At 39.1% G+C, this 19596-nt stretch overlaps 1 protein-coding gene across 5 annotated transcripts in view; it reads left to right on the top strand.

Moving 5' to 3' along the window:
* The window catches only part of cpt1a2b (carnitine palmitoyltransferase 1A2b), a 123352-nt gene that overhangs the window by 49383 nt on the left and 54373 nt on the right, over window positions 1-19596 (top strand). For all 5 annotated transcript variants that reach the window (XM_061884120.1, XM_061884119.1, XM_061884118.1 and 2 more), the window contains exons 9-12: window positions 4159-4246; window positions 4341-4536; window positions 10741-10929; window positions 14738-14843. In XM_061884120.1, the coding sequence (XP_061740104.1) occupies window positions 4159-4246; window positions 4341-4536; window positions 10741-10929; window positions 14738-14843 (579 nt within the window). The remainder of the gene's footprint in view (window positions 1-4158; window positions 4247-4340; window positions 4537-10740; window positions 10930-14737; window positions 14844-19596) is intronic.

The raw sequence follows: 19596 nt of genomic DNA, 5'->3' as shown, positions 1-19596 counted from the left end.
GAGTCACAACCGACTATTTGCTTACTTGTCAGTGAAGCAGCCCGTCACGGTAATCTTGACACAATGCCTTGAGTTGACCACTTATTTACAACTATTATGTAATGGCGGACAAGGCAAAAATGCAACCAATCTATCAAAATCACCACTCCGTGTCCGGGGTATAAATCAGTGTTTGACCTAGAGACTCCTAATGCAGATTTTAGAAAAAGGCTCTGCTTACCTTTTTTTGTTGGCCAGGTGAGTCTGTCCGGGAGTTTGTAAGAAATGTCCAATCCTCAGCGTGTCATCTCCGGACGAGCCCCCAAAGTACCATCAATACTTAATTTCTGTTCAGACATTATGTTGCGATTTCTAAACATCACTTAGTTTTATTTATATTCAAAGATAATTTATTCGTGTCCATCCATTTTTTTACTATATTTAGCTCTGTGTTTACTGTATTTATGAGCTCATAAAAGTCATCACTACCGTAGAATATATTTGTGTCGTCTGCAAATAGTAAAAATGTCAGTACTTTAAATGTATTAAACATATAATTAATATCATTAATATATACAGTAAACAGTTTGGGTCCCAACACAGGCCCTTGGGGGACACCACAAGCAATGCCAAAAGTTTCAGATAAAAATTTACCCATTTTTACAAACTGTAACCTTCCTGTTAAATAACTTTTTAACCAGTCACCAGCCAGCCCCCTAATTCCATAACTTTCCATTTTATCTAGCATAATTGAATGACTAATGTTATCAAAGGCTTTCTGTAGATCACTAAAGATACCAACTGCATATATTTTATGCTCCAGCGCATTAGTCATTTCTTCAATAGCTTAAGTTATCGCCATTGAGGTTGTTTGTTTGGACCTAAAGCCATACTGACCGTCATTGATTATATGATGCTTCTCAAGAAAAGATTCAAGTCGTGAGTTAAATAGTTTCTCTAAGATTTTTGAGAAGTGAGGCAAAAGAGAGATTGGTTGGTAATTGGTGAAATCGTGTTTGCTGTCACTTTTGAAGACCGGCGTTACCTTAGCCATTTTCATTTGACATGGAAATCGGCCAGTCTGGAATGATAGGTTACATATATAAGTTAAGGGTTTTACAATATTCAGCATAACCTTTTGAACCAATATCATAATAATCTGGTTAGGAAAATGGTGACTGCAGTTGCAGAAAATTCTTAAAATTTCCACAAATTTGCCTACAAAATTTGGAGCCATGTTTGTTTACTTACACAAACACTGCAGCATGTGTGACATCATGTGTTGTGTGCACACGTATTATTTCACGGACACATTCCATTCATATTAGCACACAAAAAGATCGGATTTTAATTTTAGAAAATCCGAAAATGGGCTTCACAACGGTGCAGTGTGAACATAAAGTAGCCTTATTGGCCCAAATTTTGATATACAAGAACCAATAAAAAAAAAATTGCAACATTTTTTTAATCAATCTACCATTAATAAGCTTAAAGGCTAGTTTTAAGGTGGGTTCACTTTAGTTATAACTATATGTGTCAACATATTTTAAAAACTTTAAAAAGTCATACTTCATCTGATATATTCAATAATATATTTGGTTTTGTCCCCCACCCAAAAAAATCAGTAAAAAAATATATTTTACCGTGCAATGTTTGGATAATCAAGAATTATATAATTTTTTTCCACACCAAGTCCATCAAATTAATGACTTTGGTCTAGTTTTTATTTTCAGATGTCCATCCTAATGCAACTACAGAGATGATAAGCAATAGATGTATTATTTTAAAAAAAAAAACCTTAGATGGACATAAAAATGAGAAAAATGTATTCGCCTTTCTTTTGTATGGAGTCAACGAGTGATAGGTCATATGATACGGAAACATCAGTGCCTTATAAAACCCAAGGAAGGATACTGTGTCCCTCGATACCTTGATGTATATCCTGTTAAGAAAAAAAACATGTGATCAATATACAAACCCTGTTTCCATATGAGTTGGGAAATTGTGTTGGATGTAAATATAAACGGAATACAATGATTTGTAAATCCTTTTCAACCCATATTCAATTAAATGTTACAAAGACAACATATTTGATGCTCAAACTGATAAACTTTTTTTTGTTGCAAATAATCATTAACTTTAGAATTTTATGCCAGCACGACGTGACAAAAAAGTTGGGAATGGTGGCAATAAATACTGATAAAGTTGAGGAATGCTCATCAAACACTTATTTGGAAAATCCCACAGTTGTGCAGGCTAATTGGGAGCAGGTGGGTGTCATGATTGGGTATAAAAACAGCTTCCCAAAAAATTCTTAGTCTTTCACAAGAAAGGATGGGGCGATTTACACCCCTTTGTCCACAACTGCGTGAGCAAATAGTCAAACAGTTCAAGAACAGCGTTTCTCAAAGTGCAATTGCAAGAAATTTAGGGATTTCAACATCTACTGTCCATTATATCATCAAAAGGTTCAGATAATCTGGAGAAATCACTCCACGTAAGCGGCATGGCGGAAAACCAACATTGAATGACCGTGACCTTCGATCCCTCAGACGGCACTGTATCAAAAACCGACATCAATCTCTAAAGGATATCACCACGTGGGCTCAGGAACACATCAGAAGATCACTGTCACTAAATACAGTTGGTCCCTACACCTGTAAGTGCAAGTTAAGAGCTCTACTATGCAAAGTGAAAGCCATTTATCAACAACATCCAGAAACGTCGCCGGCTTCTCTGGGCCCGAGATCATCTAAAATGGACTGATGAAAAGTGGAAATGTGTTCTGTGGTCTGACGAGTCCACATTTCAAATAGTTTTTGGAAATATTTGACATTGTGTCATCCGTACCAAAGGGGAAGCGAACCATTCAGACTGTTATTGACGTAAAGTTCAAAAGCCAGCATCTGTGATGGTATGAGGGTGCATTAGTGCCCAAGGCATGGGTAACTTACACATTTGTGAAGGCACCATTAATGCTGAAAGGTACATACAGGTTTTGGAACGACATATGCTGCCATCTAAGCGCCATCTTTTTCATGGACGCCCCTGCTTATTTCAGCAAGACAATGCCAAGCCACATTCAGCACGTGTTACAATGGCGTGGCTTCGTAAAGAAAGAGTGTGGGTACTTTCCTGGCCCGCCTGCAGTCCAGACCTGTCTCCCATCGAAAATGTGTGGCGCATTATGAAGCGTAAAATACGACAGCGAAGACCCCGGACTGTTGAACGACTGAAGCTCTACATAAAACAAGAATGGGAAATAACTCCACTTTCAAAGCTTCATTAATTAGTTTCCTTAGTTCCCAAACGTTTATTGAGTGTTGTTAAAAGAAAAGGTGATGTAACACAGTGGTGAACATGCCCTTTCCCAACTACTTTGGCACGTGTTGCAGCCATGAAATTCGAACTTAATTATTATTTGCAAAAAAAAAAAATAAAGTTTATGAGTTTGAACATCAAATATCTCGTCTTTGTAGTGCATTCAATTGAATATGTGTTGAAAAGGATTTGCAAATCATTGTATTTTGTTTATATTTACATCTAACACAATTTCCCAACTCATGGAATCGGGGTTTGTAGTTGCGAGGTTGTGAAGCTCCAAACTGTTTCTCAGGAAGCGCTTCCTTTGATTCACAAGTGGCATTTGATATTGGTTTTTGTCTCCATTGTCGATCAAACTGGAATTAAAGAGAAAAAAAATCCAAAACGTGGCATCATTTGGATATTATACACTCAAATAAGGAAAATGGTTTCCCTTTCATGTTTACCATTTGGCTTATTGCCCATAATTGTACGTTTTAAACTCCTTTCTGTGCAGATATTTGTTTAAAAAAGAACAAAAACAATTCTATTTGCTAACGGTTCATTCTATATGCCCGCCAGTTGTAATTACTTCTTCAGTCCATCAGATGGCGAATGACAATTATAAACACAAACATAGTATCAGTGCAGTGTCAATACAGCCATTGAGTGTGTCTTACACTCACTGAAGGGTCTACTTATAACTCAATTAAACTACTTAACATGCCTTGCTCTACACTGAGTTAGGTGTAGCGTCTTTTTTAAACACAGATATCATTATTTTTCTGTATGTGGCCCTTTGGGCACCACTTCTGTTAGGAAATGTGTATATGTTGTAAAACCTAAAAATACATGAGTCTGTTGTCTGTATTGTAGAGCCGCGTTCCTGGTACATTCATCCCTCTGTGTGCTGCCCAATATGAGAGGATGTTCAACACAACACGCACTCCAGGAATTGAAACAGGTATAATACATACATTCTATTGTCTGGGCTTCTAAGGTTCTGATGAACAGCGTCATTTCATTGTAGATTAGCACAATGCTCGTATTGTTTACAGATGTTCTCCAGCACTGGCTGGACAGTGAGTTTGTTGCTGTGTACCACAAGGGACGCTTTTTCCGCCTGTGGGTGTACCGGGCCGGCCGCCTGCTCTCTCCTAGGGAGATCGAGTTCCAGATTCAGAAGATCCTGGATGACCCCTCACCCCCACAACCTGGGGAGGAATATCTAGGAGCTCTCACAGCCGGTGACAGGTAAGAACAATGCTGTATAAAATTGAATAGTCGGAAAGACAGGAAATAAAAGCATGCATTATCACTTCCGTGTTGGCCTGAAAGAGAAATGGGCAGACTCTGGCTATGTTCTTAAAATGATAACAAAAATATTTTTTATATGTTGGATGAAAGTTAGCCATCCATCCATCCATCTTCTTCCGCTCATCCGAGGTCGGGTCGCGGGGGCAGCAGCCTAAGCAGGGACGCCCAGACTTCCCTCTCCCCAGCCACTTCGTCAAGCTCTTCCCGGGGGATCCTGAGGCGTTCCCAGGCCAGCCGGGAGACATAGTCTTCCCAACGTGTCCTGGGTCTTCCCCGTAGCCTCCTACCGGTTGGACGTGCCCTAAACACCTCCATAGGGAGGCGTTCGGGTGGCATCCTGACCAGATGCCCGAGCCACCTCATCTGGTTCCTCTCGATGTGTAGGAGAAGCGGCTTTACTTTGAGCTCCTCTCGGATGGCAGAGCTTCTCACCCTATCTCTAAGGGAGAGCCTCGCCACCCGGCGGAGGAAACTCATTTCAGCCGCTTGTACCCGTGATCTTATCCTTTCGGTCATGACCCAAAGCTCATGACCATAGATGAGGATGGGAACGTAGATCGACCGGTAAATTGAGAGCTTTGCCTTCCGGCTCAGCTCCTTCTTCCTCACAACGGATCGATACAACATAAAAAATTAGCAAAGTTAGATAAAAGATAGCAAAACATCAAAAATGACTCCCAGATGTTTTCTGAATTGCGTTGGTTTAAAATCCTGCAGTTTTGGTAAAAGTTTAACTTTTCGTCATTCAGGACATACAACTAAACCTCGTGGTTACACTGTAGTAAATCATTGCTTTCAGGACTTGATTGGTTGATTGATTGAAACTTTTATTAGTAGATTGCACAGTTCAGAACATATTCCGTGCAATAGACCACTAAATGGTAACACCCGAATAAGATTTTTCAACTTGTTTAAGTCGGGGTCCACGTAAATCATTTCATGATAAAGGTCAATTCATGGACTAAAGTTCTAAATGCTGTAAAGGTATCAATTGGTCCTGTGTCATCAGAATACGCCTGAGGACTGAGGAAACAGATCCCGTGTCTCCTAAATGCGTTCCCTAGGCCTGGCCCGATACCAAATTTTGCTCTATGATATATTGACCTACAAATTATTGCAGTTAAACAATATTATTGTCATTATATATTGGAGACCAAATTAACCACTGATGTAATGAGAGTACATAATAATAATGCATGCACTGTATATTCTTTCAAATCCATTAAACATGTATTTTTCATTAATTTTAACATTGATTAAATAGAACGGGACCTAAAATTGAGCCTTGGGGAACCCCACACTTTATTTCTTTGTTAGCTGCGGAATATGTAGCCATAGTCATATAAAATCATCTGTCTATGAAAAAAGAGCGAACCAGTACCAGTGAGACTGATCAGGTGTCTAAAGTCTATTTAATAAAATGTGATGGTTCACTCTAATAAAAGCAGCGTTTAGACCCAGCAGAACCGAAACTGTGAGCTTTTTTCAAAATTAAAATACAACTGATGTCGTTTAAAACTATCCTACAACAAGACTTATATCTTTCTAAAATGTAAATTATATTCAACAAGTCATTGGCTTGGCTAAAAAACAACTGAGTTCTTGCATTATGTATGTTTAAAGAGAATTAAATTGTTTTCTCTTGCACATTTTGTACAACCAACTCTGTAGCAGAAACTTTTACCATACCATACCAATTTTATTCATAAAGCCCTTTAAAAACAACCACAGTTGAAGAATAAAAGGCTGTACACCACAAAGAAAAAAGGCAAAGGACAGACTAAAAAAATAACATTTAAACAGAAGTAAAAAACACATTAAAATAGCGAATACAAATTACCCTAAGAACAATTTGTTAGATAAAAAGCAGTTAAAAAGTTAAAACAGTTAAAGGTTGAAAACAGTTTAAAGTCTCATGCTGGGTTAAAAGCCAGTGAATAAAAATGGGTTTTAAGAAGGGTCTTAAAAATAGCCAAAGACGGGGCCTGTCTCACATGGAGAGGGAGATCGTACCAGAGTTTGGGACCCGCAACAGAGAAGGCACTGTCCCCTCTGAGCTTGCGCTTTGATTTGGGTACCTCCAGGATCAGCTGATCAGCTGACCTGAGGGACCGGGTGGGAGCATTGAGGTGGAGCAGCTCAGGGAGGTAAGATGTGGCAAGACCATGTAAGGATTTAAAAACAAGTAAGATCATTTTAAAATGGACTCTGAAAGACACAGGCAGACAGTGGCGGGAGGCTAAAACAGGAGTAATGTGCTTTCTTTTTCTTGTTTTGGTTAAAAGTCGGGCAGCTGCATTTTGGGCCAGCTGCAGACGTGAGAGAGAGGATTGGTTAATACCAAAATACAAAGAGTTACAGTAATCCAGCCGAGATGTAATAAAGGCATGGATTACTGTCTCAAACTGTTGCCTAGAAAGAAGGTTTTTAACCGTGGCCAGCTGATGTAAATAAACAAAGCTGGCTTTCACCACTTTGCCAATCTGAAGGTCCAATTTAAAATCACTATCAATACGAAAGTCCAAGTTGGTCACCATGGGCTTAATGTGCAAAGTCAAGGGGCCAAAGTCAACAGGGGGGAGTTCACAGGAACCACTAGGTCCAAACACTATCACTTCTGTCTTATTTTCATTGAAATTTAAAAAGTTTAGTGCCATCCAGGCCTTGATATCTTCAAGGCAAGCAAATAGTGTCTGCATTGAAGAGGCATGATTTCTCTTTAACAGAAAAAAAATGTGTGTGTCATCGGCATAACAATGAAAAAAAATATTGTGCTTTCTTAGGATTGAGCCCAGAGGAAGTAAATAAATAGAAAAGAGCAGTGGTCCTAAAACTGAGCCTTGTGGGACCCCACATGTCAATGGAACAACAGAGGATTCAAAACCAGCAACATTTACAGAGAAAGTCCTGTTAGTCAAATATGTCTTCAGCCAACTCAAAGCAGTACCACAGATGCCCACTTGATGCTGTAGGCAGTTAATTAAAATATTATGGCCCACCGTATCAAATGCTGCTGTTAGATCCATTAAAACTAAAATCACATGATCACCTAAATCTGTTGCTCTCAGGATGTCATTAAAAACCCTTAGTAATGCTGACTCTTGTACTATGGAGGGGTTCAAAACCAGATTGAAAGACTTGTAAAATATCACAGTCCTCTAAAAAAGTGACTAACTGGGTAAAAACAATCTTCTCCAAGATGTTTGAGAGGAAAGGCAGCTTAGAAATGGGTCTAAAATGGGCTAAAACTGAACTGTCAAGACTAGGTTTCTTAAAAAGCGGTTGAACCACGGCGTGTTTAAAACTGGTAGGAACTACACCAGAAAACAGACTGCTATTTAAAATGTTAAGATCAGGCTGCCCTATGCAAGAAAACACCATCCATCCATCCATTTTCTACCGCTTATTCCCTTTCAGGGTCGCGGGGCAAGAAAACACTTCTTTAAAAAATGTAGGAGGGACAGCATCATGGGGAGAACCTGAGGGCTTCATATGATTTGTTAATTATTGTAACTGTCGCAGAGTCACTTGCTCAAACTGATTAAAAACAGCAGAGTAGTTAAACGGGACAGAAGGGTCAGAAGTCGGAACAGAAATGAGAGCCCTTGTTGTGGCAATCTTATCAATAAAATACTCTAAAAAGGCATTGCACAATTCAGAGGAGGGTTCCAAGCATGTAGGCAGAGAACCATTAAGAACAGAGTCAATGATTTTGAATAAAACACGAGGGTCAAAACCATTGGAGGCAATAATGTTTGCCAAATGTTTTCTTTTTTCCTCTTTTACTATCCTCTGATATCGATGCCAACAGTCCTTTAAAATCTGGAGTGACACCTGAAAGTTGTCCTTCTTCCACCTGCGTTCAGGTTTGCGGCACTCGCGTCTGATCGCACGGGTTCTCTCATTAAACCAGAGTTCTGATTTAGTTTTGGCCTTTTTGATTTTTAAAGGAGCCACTGAGTTCAAGGCAGTCTCACATGTGGAGTCAAACAATGCACTAAGTTTCTCAGTGTCAGAAAAAACAGAGTCAGAGGGTAAAAAACCTTGGTTAAAAGCAATAATAAACTGACCAGCAGTGGAAGGGTTAGAGACTCGACAGAGACGCGCACGAGCGCGTGCTCCAGCTGTCAGGCGGTTAAAACTGGCCTCAAATATGACAGGCATATGGTCTGACAGCACATTGTAACAAATGTCCAAGTTAGACACAGGTAGGCCAAATGACAGGACAAGATCAAGCATGTGACCACGTCCGTGTGTGGGGCCAGACACAAACTGTGTCAAATTTAAAAAAAAGAGTCTATAAGGTTTAAAAAATCCTTCACAAAATGAGAAGTATCCAGGCTGGTCGTCCAGTATTAATATTATAGACGACAGTGAAATGTGATTTTGTCAACGTCCCTCAGACTTGGTGACGACGTAAGCGGTTCTGGACTAAACCAACATCAAAACTGAAAATAGCCATCCGTCCATCTATTTTTCTACCGCTTATCCCTCTCAGGGTTGCAGCAAGGGCTGGAGCCTATTTCAGCTGCACTCGGGTGAACAGCGGGGTACACCCTGGACAAGTCGCCACCTCATTGCTTTTACACCATCGCATGCAATTGTACTTGCACTCTTTTGCTCGAGACATTTTGCTATCCTGCATTGATAAATGTTTTTTTTAAACCGACAGCATTTTTAATCCACAATTTTCATAAACTCAACACGACGAGTTGAGTTTATACCAAAAAGTTCTATTTTGGTTTCATCTGACCACATGACGTTCTCCCAATCCTCTGCTGTATCATCCATGTATCCATTTTGGTATAAACTCAACTCGTCGTGTTTGGAGGAAGAAGAATACAGAGTTGCATCCCAAGAACACCACACCTACTGTGAAGCATGGGGGTGGAAACATCATACTTTAGGGCTGTTTTTCTGCTAAGGGGCCAGGACAATTGATGCGTTTTAAGGAAAGAATGAATGGGCCATGTATCGTGAGATTTTGAGCCAAAGCCTCCTTCCATCATTGAGAGCTTTGAATGGTTGACCAAATACTTATTTTCCACCATAATTTACAAATAAATTATTTAAAATTCCTACAATGTGAATTCCTGGATTTTTTTTCACATTCTGTATCTCACAGTTGAAGTGTACCTATGATAAAAAATTACAGACCTCTGTCATCATTTTAAGTGGGAGGACTTGCACAATCGGTGATTGACAAAATACTTTTTTGCCCCACTGTATGTTAACGTCAACTCAAACGGGCACATTTTATCAATAAGAGCACAGTGAACCAAGAGTTGTTGGATTGGTCAACATAAGCAGTTTGTTGCTCTTAGCCAGGGGTGTCAAACTCATTTTCATTGAGGGCCACGTTGCTGTTTTGGGTGCACTCAGAGGGCCGGCTGCTTGTAACATTAATAAAAAAAACATATACTGTATGTATAAGGATTAGTCGCATGATGTTGTCACACAATACCTATGCATTTGATTAGTGAATGTATATTTTACCTACACTGTAAGAAAACAAAATCTGTGGATTTTGCGGTCCAAAAAAATGGCAGTATTTTACCATAAGATTTACAGTAAAATGATCACACTCTATTTTACTGTAAAATTCCGGTGATTGAGCTACGAGTTTTTGGTAGGGGTTTTGCATAAAAAATATGGTTGCTGTTTTCATGGTGTATTACTGTAAGTGTAAAAATGTTACCACAGTTTTTTTCTTACGGTGGGATTCTGTTTTTAAAAAATATATATATTGTCATGTTTACAGTGTACAATTTGATGAATAACTTGTTTTGAAATCATAAGGCTAAGTAGATATTTAAGTATGTTTACCCCAAAAATGTTTAGAGTATATGATAATATAATATATGTTGCATTATTAGATGGATAAAGTTTAAATGATATATAACTGCATGCAGTACATGTCTTTTTTTTCTGTCAAAATAGAAAAAGAAAAAGTACTTAATTGATGCATATTATTTCCAAGCTTTCCTGGGCCGTTCAAAATGATGTGGCGGGCTAGATCTGGCCCTCGGGCCTTGAGTTTGACACCTGTGGTCTAAGTGGAAGGGACTTACAACAGATCCGTCTTTAAACCACTCTTCACTGTATTTACAGTCCTGTTTACTTTTGGCAATCTTCCCCCAGGATTCCTTGGTCTGAGACGAGGAAGCAATACTTCAGCACCGGCGTCAATAAGCGGTCGTTGGATGCCATCGAGAAGGCCGCCTTCTTCGTAACTCTGGATGATGAAGAGCAGGGCATGAGGGGAACTGACCCAGAAGGAAACTTGGATCGCTACGCCAAGTCGCTGCTCCATGGCAAATGTTACGACAGGTCAGGACAAAGCCGAGGAAATTGAAGCCAAGTTTGGTTTTGAATGTGTCATTGACTGCAAATCATTCCTTTATATACCAATTACATTAGATTGTCCAGGGTGTACTCCCCATTCCGCCCGAATGCAGCTGAGATAGGCTCCAGCACCCCCGCGACCCTGAACGGGTCAAGCGGTAGAAAATGGATGGATGAAAGGATATCTTCTATAACCCCAGTGAAAATATGTATCAGAAGATTGCAAAAGTCATCCTTTCCATTTTTTGGAATTTTGCCTATCGTTCACAATCATAAGGAAAGACGTGATGTATATTTTTTTATTGCATTCTAACAGGGCTTGGCGATATGGCCGAAAACTATATCACGATGTAAGTTTTTTATATTGATCAATATTGATAGTTATTGATACTTTTTATGACTTATTTAAGGTTGCCAGTAAATACAGTAAAACAATTTCCAACTTACTAAGGGTGCTATTTATCATTGGAGAAGTGTATTGTAGCCAGGTAGGATGATCGCACTCTGCAATGGCATATTTATTTTTAGTCAGCCCTTTGTCTTTTGCCCTTTTTATTTTATTAGTGATTCGTTATTTTTTTAGGTTTCATTTTGAAATGAAAGCCCTGTTCACATGCTGATTGTTTAAAATAGAACGGGCAACAAATGTGTTTTACATAATATAGTAAATAATCGTGATTAATAATCATGGTTTCAATATTGATAACAAATATTTGTGATTATTATTTTGGCCATTCTCGTGCAGTCTTACTTCATGAAACAAATCTTGTCTCATAATTTCTGGTTACTTCCAACCAAAAAATAAAAATATTTATCGAATATTTTATGGAAAGCATTTTATGTTGATATCGAGTCTGTGTCTCTCGCAATACATATTCATATCATGTTATCGACCTACATTATAAATATTAAATAAAAGCGATCAATAGTCTGCTTACAATGGAGCTAATGTGTTTTATTTATGGTATATATGTAATGTAGTATCAGGCATATTTATATTTGATATTAACGTATTTTGACCACTTTAGGCATATGCAGTGCATTCATTTCTAAAACGTATCACGTTTGCTTTTTTTTTTCTTCATCACTGATTATATCTCACTGCAGATTTTGTGAGAACCACAAACATAATAAAACATCACCTACTGTGCAATTTCTGCTGTCATTAGATGCCGACTGCTAGGATGTTTGTATATTCCCATTTAGGTGAAGAATGTCTCATTATCCTTGCGAAGAAAGGGGGGTTGTGGAACCAAGCGTCTTTTAATGTCGTTCTCCCCATTTCTGGGTCTAAATTGGCTGTCAAAGTGTACCAACTTGTCGGAATAAGTCCTCATCCTTCTACTATCCAGGTGAGAGGCGTGATTTGAAATTTAAAATAAATTTTGATGAGCAAGGAAACGAGAAGCAGCTGATCAGTCTAGCATGTCAACCTTAGTACACAAGCTTGTGATCACGGCGTCGCTATAACTAGTTTGTCTGGGTTTTAATCACAATATCACTAATACTTGGTTAAGATTAAAGTCACGAAATCAGTATGGAGCATTATTGGTTATTTATGCTTTGAGTAGTGGACCTCCAATTGGCTCCGCTGTATGCAGACTTTTATTTCTGTTAGAATGCATAAAAAAATACATCCATTTTAACGACTTTCTTTAATGATTGTGAACGATAGGCAAAATTCCCCCCAAAAAGTGCAGTTCTCCTTCAAACCATATAAGTAACCATAGCCATACAGACACTGTACATAAATTACCATACATTCTGGACTATAAGTCACTACACTTGTACTACACTTTGAACTCTGCGGTTTACCAAATGGTGCAGCTAATTTATGGATTTTTCTTCACTGACAGCCAAAACACAAATAGCTCTCCAAAAAACCAAGCAAAGACACTTAAATGGTGCGTTATTGTTTGAGCTTTTGCACAGTTTTTTGGGATGAGTTCGCTCACTACAGGTTCTGCAGCGCCCTTTTGTTTAGACTACAGCTTTTAACCGGAAGTACAATTGCCATTCTGTCTTCTAGCCGTCCATATCGTTTCTACTCATATGGATCTTCACCCCTCATTACAAGCAACCTTTGTAACTTTTACTGTATAACTAAAAATATTTATACGTGCTAAACTGTTCCATGTGTGACGTCCGTAGGAGTGTTTTCATGCATATTTGTAGGTACTATCATAACGTAATGAAGCTAGCATCGTTGGCATTAGCTAATATGCTAACACTTTTACGAATGTCTGTGTCAGTGTTATTAACTTACAATGGCATTCTTTTTGTATTGATCGAGTTTCACAAATTCACCAAGACGTCACCGTAGAGTTATTGCGTTGGTTTAAATGATTGGAGAACGAGCTTTAGCAGCTAGTGGGTCCATGACGATGACTTGTATTTTGTTTGATCATGCCACACTTGGTGATACTCAAAGAGGCTAGTGGATCCCAAGATGCAAAATACAGGCAGGAGTATGAACAAAAAGGGTATTTATTGCTCAGGACAGGGATGAACACTTAAGTAGATAACAAAAAGCTACCGTGCGTAAAAAAAAAAAGGAACAATAGATTGCACCGCGAAAAATACCTTAGCCGGAAGGGAGACTTTACAGGACAGGGTGGCAAATGGTCTTAGAGAAACTGGAATCAAGGAGAAGAATCCAGAGCCTGAATCTTAAATCCTGTGTCCACAAAGAGTAATCAGCCAGTGCCCTCCTAGCCGTACAAGTGTGATTAAATAGGTCTGTTAATTCTGCAAACCTGCAGCAATTATGCCCGGCTCAGGGAGTGGTTGGGTCCGTAACAGAAAACAAAGGAGCGGTAACAAAGAAGAACACAAGACACAAAGGAAAACCAATTAACTGCTCCAGCAACTGAACACCTACATGGTCTTACCGCCCAAACAAAAGGTAATAAACATCCATCCATCCATCCATTTCCTACCGCTTATTCCCTTTGGAGTCGCGCGGGCGCTGGTGCCTATCTCATCTACAATTGGGCAGAAGGCAGAGTACACCCTGGACAAGTCGCCACCTCATAGGTAATAAACAAGTGGATGGAAATTGGTGTCGCACAGATCAGGCATTTTACTGCCCTGTTAAAGGCACTCTTTGGAAACAATTAAGGTATGTAAATAAATATTGAAAAATAGTTTTTAATTTAGTGGGTGCGGCTTATAGTCTGGAATTTTTTTTACTATATATTGCAAACATTATCAGTAACTTCTCCATATGTTTGTGGATGAATGGCTGCCTTTTGGTTATTGTCCGCTGGCGTGGAAGCTGGCTGCTGTTTCCAGTGGTGCTGTTTTTGGGGGGATCTTGTTCTTCGTTCTGGCATTCGTGGCGCAGCACCAGCTAGCAGTGGAGCGGTTTAGATCTCTTCTTTTTCTTCTTCAACTTCATAGTGGTGGTGAGCAACATACTCATAACTAAAATTATGCTCACAACTTAAAGCATAACATAAAGCCAAGAGATATCTTGTATAGCAAACCACATGTAATTGTAGCTACCACTGAACTACTACAGAGTTTTGGACCACTCTCAAGTCCAACAGTTGCGATCCCACAAATGACACAGAGGAATGCTGCAAAAACTGCTTTGTGATGTATTTTTTTCATTATTCTCACGTCCGGTATAGCAGATTGCTTTTTGGGTGTTTCTAAAAAGCATGCATGATGTCATATGTTTTTGGACCACCAGGTACAAAACATCCAATGTGCAAATTGAGGTTTTCTTATTGCAAGCATTAACCATGTCAAAATGTGTTTTTCTCTTCTATTTTCTCTGTTGTACCAGATGGTATGATAAATCATTTTCTGTTGTGATCTACAAGAATGGGAAGAACGGACTTAACGCTGAGCACTCCTGGGCTGATGCACCAACTGTTGCTCATCTTTGGGAGGTACATATTTTTGTCTTGTTGTTATAGTTGCTGAAAGGAAATGCATGCACTTAAGTGTCAGTTTTTACCTTAAAGTTAAGTGGAAACCAGGCAATTTGACAATTTATTTTGGCTATGCTGTACCTTGAACATTCAAACTTGCGTAAAAGGTGTATGTCATAGATCTTCCTAGTATCGCCATATATTACTGTAAAGTTTTCATTGTCATTATATCATTGTTTTTACCTGACGAGGATGGATAGCCAAATGACTGTTACCTCTATCCATTTTGAACACCCATTGTTTCAAAAAACCTTTCGATTTCACAAATGTTTCATGGTGTTTTAAAAACCGCAAAGGGTTTTAATCAAATAACAAGGAAAAGTTGGGTTAGCCGGATTAAAAAGCTTCAAGGGATCTAATCGTTGTTTTTTAATGATGTTCAGTGTAGGGTTGTTCGGTATACCGGTACCACGATAATAAAACGATGACAAAATTAATGTAACGACTGTGTGGCATAGCGATGCCGGGTTTGTTCTTCCAGGGATGCGTCGGCTAGAACACAGCAAAAGGTAAGAACGATTTATTAAACTCAAAACAGGCTAGAACAAAAAGACTGGTGCTAATAGAAAAAGGCAAACAAATGGCGCTAGCATGGAGGCTAGGAATAACAAACGGAAATACAAATACTAGGCACGAAAGCACGAAAAGGGAAAATAAAACATTTAGCATGAGAGCTAAGAATAAGCAAAGGCTTAGCATGTAAGCTAGCGAGAAAATACATATAGAGCAGTCGTCACTGTTGCACGAAGGCAAATTAGGAACCCAGAAAGACTGAACAGAAAAGCCTGGCCTATATAGGATGGTGATTAGTAAAACAGGTGTGCGTGAACCGGGAGTAGCAGGTGGAACTAATATGTGACCATGGTGACGGACTAAACAGAAACTAAGGAGTCAAACGATGTAGAGTGATACATAACATGGAAACAAAGCAACAATATGGAACGATCCGAGCAGTGGATCGCAACAGTTAATTGACAATTTAGTCAACAAATTAAAACGAGATGACAATGTTGACACGGATGAAATCCAGTCCGATTTAATTACATCTTTAGACGGTGAGAGAAAATATCCAATTACAGTTGCATGTGGGATGGGGCCGGTGGAAAAGAATGGATGGTATCCAATCAGTTTCGATTTTTCGCCTGGAATCAAGGGTTGGCTTTGGGGGGTTCTATCACCAAAATGATTCCCGGGCGCGGCCACCGCTCCTGCTCACTGCTCCCCTCACCTCCCAGGGGGTGAAAAAAGGGGATGGGTGAAATGCAGAGGTTAATTTCACCACACCTAGTGTGTCTGTGACTATCAGTGGTACTTAACCTTTAACTTTTAATACAAGTGTAATACAAGTATAAAGACAACTTCAAAGATGCATCATACTTTATATTTTTGTCGACAAAATTTACTGTAATTTTATGTCAGTTCAGTTTCAGTTTATTTCGAACATACATACCATACAATATAATGCATTACATATTTCCAGTTGTTTTTTTACAGCATGTCCGAAAAGGAGTAGGCAGAAACTGAGCTTATTTAATCCTACAGAACATGTTTTGCTTTATTCATTATTGACGTGTTTCTGGCTACTTTATGTTGTATATTTTTACATGAGATTTCCAATTAACTTTATCATCTATTGTTACACCCAAAAATGTTTTCTTTTACACTTTCATCTTTTACCCTTTCAATATCTATTCCGTCTATTTGTAATTGCCTCTTCTACTGTTCAATCAATCAATGTTTACTTATATAGCCCTAAATCACTAGTGTCTCAAAGGGCTGCACAAAACCACTACGACATCCTCGGTAGGCCCACATAAGGGCAAGGAAAACTCACACCCAGTGGGACATCGGTGACAATGATGACTATGAGAACCTTGGAGAGGAGGAAAGCAATGGATGTCGAGCGGGTCCAACATGATACTGTGAAAGTTCAATCCATAATGGATCCAACACAGTCGCGAGAGTCCAGTCCAAAGCGGATCCAACACAGCAGCGAGAGTCCTGTTCACAGCGGAGCCAGCAGGAAACCATCCCAAGCGGAGGCGGATCAGCAGCGCAGAGATGTCCCCAGCCGATACACAGGCAAGCAGTACATGGCCACCGGATCGGACCGGACCCCCTCCACAAGGGAGAGTGGGACATAGAAGAAAAAGAAAAGAAACGGCAGATCAACTGGTCTAAAAAGGGAGTCTATTTAAAGGCTAGAGTATACAAATGAGTTTTAAGGTGAGACTTAAATGCTTCTACTGAGGTGGCATCTCGAACTGTTACCGGGAGGGCATTCCAGAGTACTGGAGCCCGAACGGAAAACGCTCTATAGCCCGTAGACTTTTTTTGGGCTTTGGGAATCACTAATAAGCCGGAGTCCTTTGAACGCAGATTTCTTGTCGGGACATATGGTACAATACAATCGGCAAGATAGGATGGAGCTAGACCGTGTAGTATTTTATACGTAAGTAGTAAAACCTTAAAGTCACATCTTAAGTGCACAGGAAGCCAGTGCAGGTGAGCCAGTACTGGCGTAATGTGATCAAACTTTCTTGTTCTTGTCAAAAGTCTAGCAGCCGCATTTTGTACCAACTGTAATCTTTTAATGCTAGACATGGGGAGACCCGAAAATAATACGTTACAGTAGTCGAGGCGAGACGTAAAAAACGCATGGATAATGATCTCAGCGTCTTTAGTGGACAGAATGGAGCGAATTTTAGCGATATTACGGAGATGAAAGAAGGCCGTTTTAGTAACGCTTTTAATGTGTGACTCAAAGGAGAGAGTTGGGTCGAAGATAATACCCAGATTTTTTACCGTGTCGCCTTGTTTAATTGTTTGGTTGTCAAATGTTAGAGTTGTATTATTAAATAGAGTTCGGTGTCTAGCAGGACCGATAATCAGCATTTCCGTTTTTTTGGCGTTGAGTTGCAAAAAGTTAGCGGACATCCATTGTTTAATTTCATTAAGACACGCCTCCAGCTGACTACAATACTGACTAATACTGTTACCAAATAGCACTGTTTTAGTTTTATTGAGAATCAAAGATAGTCTGTTTTTGTCAAACCATCTTTTTAATTTATTTATTCTCTTGTTATTTTTATTATCTTCTGTGTGTTCTCTCTTGAATAAAACACAGTTGTATCATCTGCAAATAATACTATCTTTAAGTCTTTTGTAACTTTAAAAAAAATGTCATTTATAAAGAGATTGAACAATTTTGGTCCAAGTATTGATCCCTGAGTTGACTAAAATGTTTAGGAATATAGTTGACTATAACTTGACTAAAACTAAATTATTCAGATAACTAAAATATGACTAAAACTAAAATACATTTTTGTCAAAAGACTGTGACTAAAATTAAATTTAAAAACTGCTATCAAAATTAACACTGCTTCACGACATCCATGTATGTCAAGTTGCTCAGTACTGCTTCTTTTGTCTTAAGTGGCAGCCAGAAAGTGTTTTTTCGGATGTTAGAATGTGCGTCTTTTTCCAGCCTTCCCAAGGAAACCAAAGTAAGGCAATTCTCAATAAACGTACCTCACAATCACTGCTCTTCTGCTCTCGTCACGCCAGATTCTCCAATATTAATCTATTTATATCTCAATTTTACTGGTTGCTGATAACCATTAGCACGTAACCGGTTGAAGGGGGGCTTTTAGCGTTAGTACTGTGGGAGTTGGAGTGAGCCTGGGACCTCTGCTCTGACCAATCAAACAAAGTAGGCGTGACTGATGGAGGAGGCTGTTGACATTCATGGAGTATTTTATCAAAATAAACTTACTATAGTGCCTCACTGGTACTCAAAACAAAAAAATTGTACAATGCATGTTCTAAATAAAAAAAGGACATTTTACAGTCTTTACATCTTGCCCTGATGTGGGATCTGACCCGAGGATGTCGTTGTGGCTTGTGCAGCCCTTTGAGACACTTGGATTTAAAAAGTTAAAGTTAAAGTACCAATGATTGTCACACACACACTAGGTGTGGCGAAATTATTTTCTGCATTTGACCCATCACACTTCATCACCCCCTGGGCGGTGAGGGGAGTGGTGGGCAGCAGCGGTGGCCGCGCCCAGGAATCATTTTTGGTGATTTAACCCCCAATTACAGCCTTTGAAGCTGAGTGCCAAGCAAGGAGGTAATGGGTCCCATTTTTATAGTCTTTGGTATGACTTGGCCGGGGTTTGAACTCAAAATCTACCGAACTCAGGGCGGACACTCAGGGCTAAATAAATAAACTTTAATTGATTAATTGATACAGTCACTTATAGCTTTATCACAGGGCCATTGCTAGCATATGTGCAACTAAAACATAAAAGACAATCTAAAACTTACCACAACATGTTTTCTCCAGTTGAAATGTGAACATTATTACTGACAGGATAGCTGTTCTTTTTACTTTAGTTCGTAACGTAATTATGTGCTGTAAGAGTTGTGCTGCCTATTCTGACATCATGCCACTTTTTACAGTGTGTAGTTTGAGTACGGTCGTAGCACTGCCGTTTGATTGGTGAAATGGAGTCAAACGTTGGATTGGTAAAAAAAAAAAGAGTCATGTGACAGTGCCCGCTAACAGCCTTCTAACAGCCAACAATTTGTCATTGCAAGCAGAAATGAATGGATTATATTTTGTAAATAAATGTAGCGCCTTTATTCTTCATACAAATACTCACCTTAAAGTAAAACATATGCTGCATTAAAAGTAAAATGTATTCAG

This window comes from Nerophis ophidion, linkage group LG23, assembly GCF_033978795.1.
Source record: "Nerophis ophidion isolate RoL-2023_Sa linkage group LG23, RoL_Noph_v1.0, whole genome shotgun sequence".
In the NCBI taxonomy this organism is placed as follows: Eukaryota; Metazoa; Chordata; class Actinopteri; order Syngnathiformes; family Syngnathidae; genus Nerophis; species Nerophis ophidion.
The sequence above is the reverse complement of the archived record's forward strand: the minus strand, read 5'-3'. Positions and strand labels throughout refer to the sequence as shown.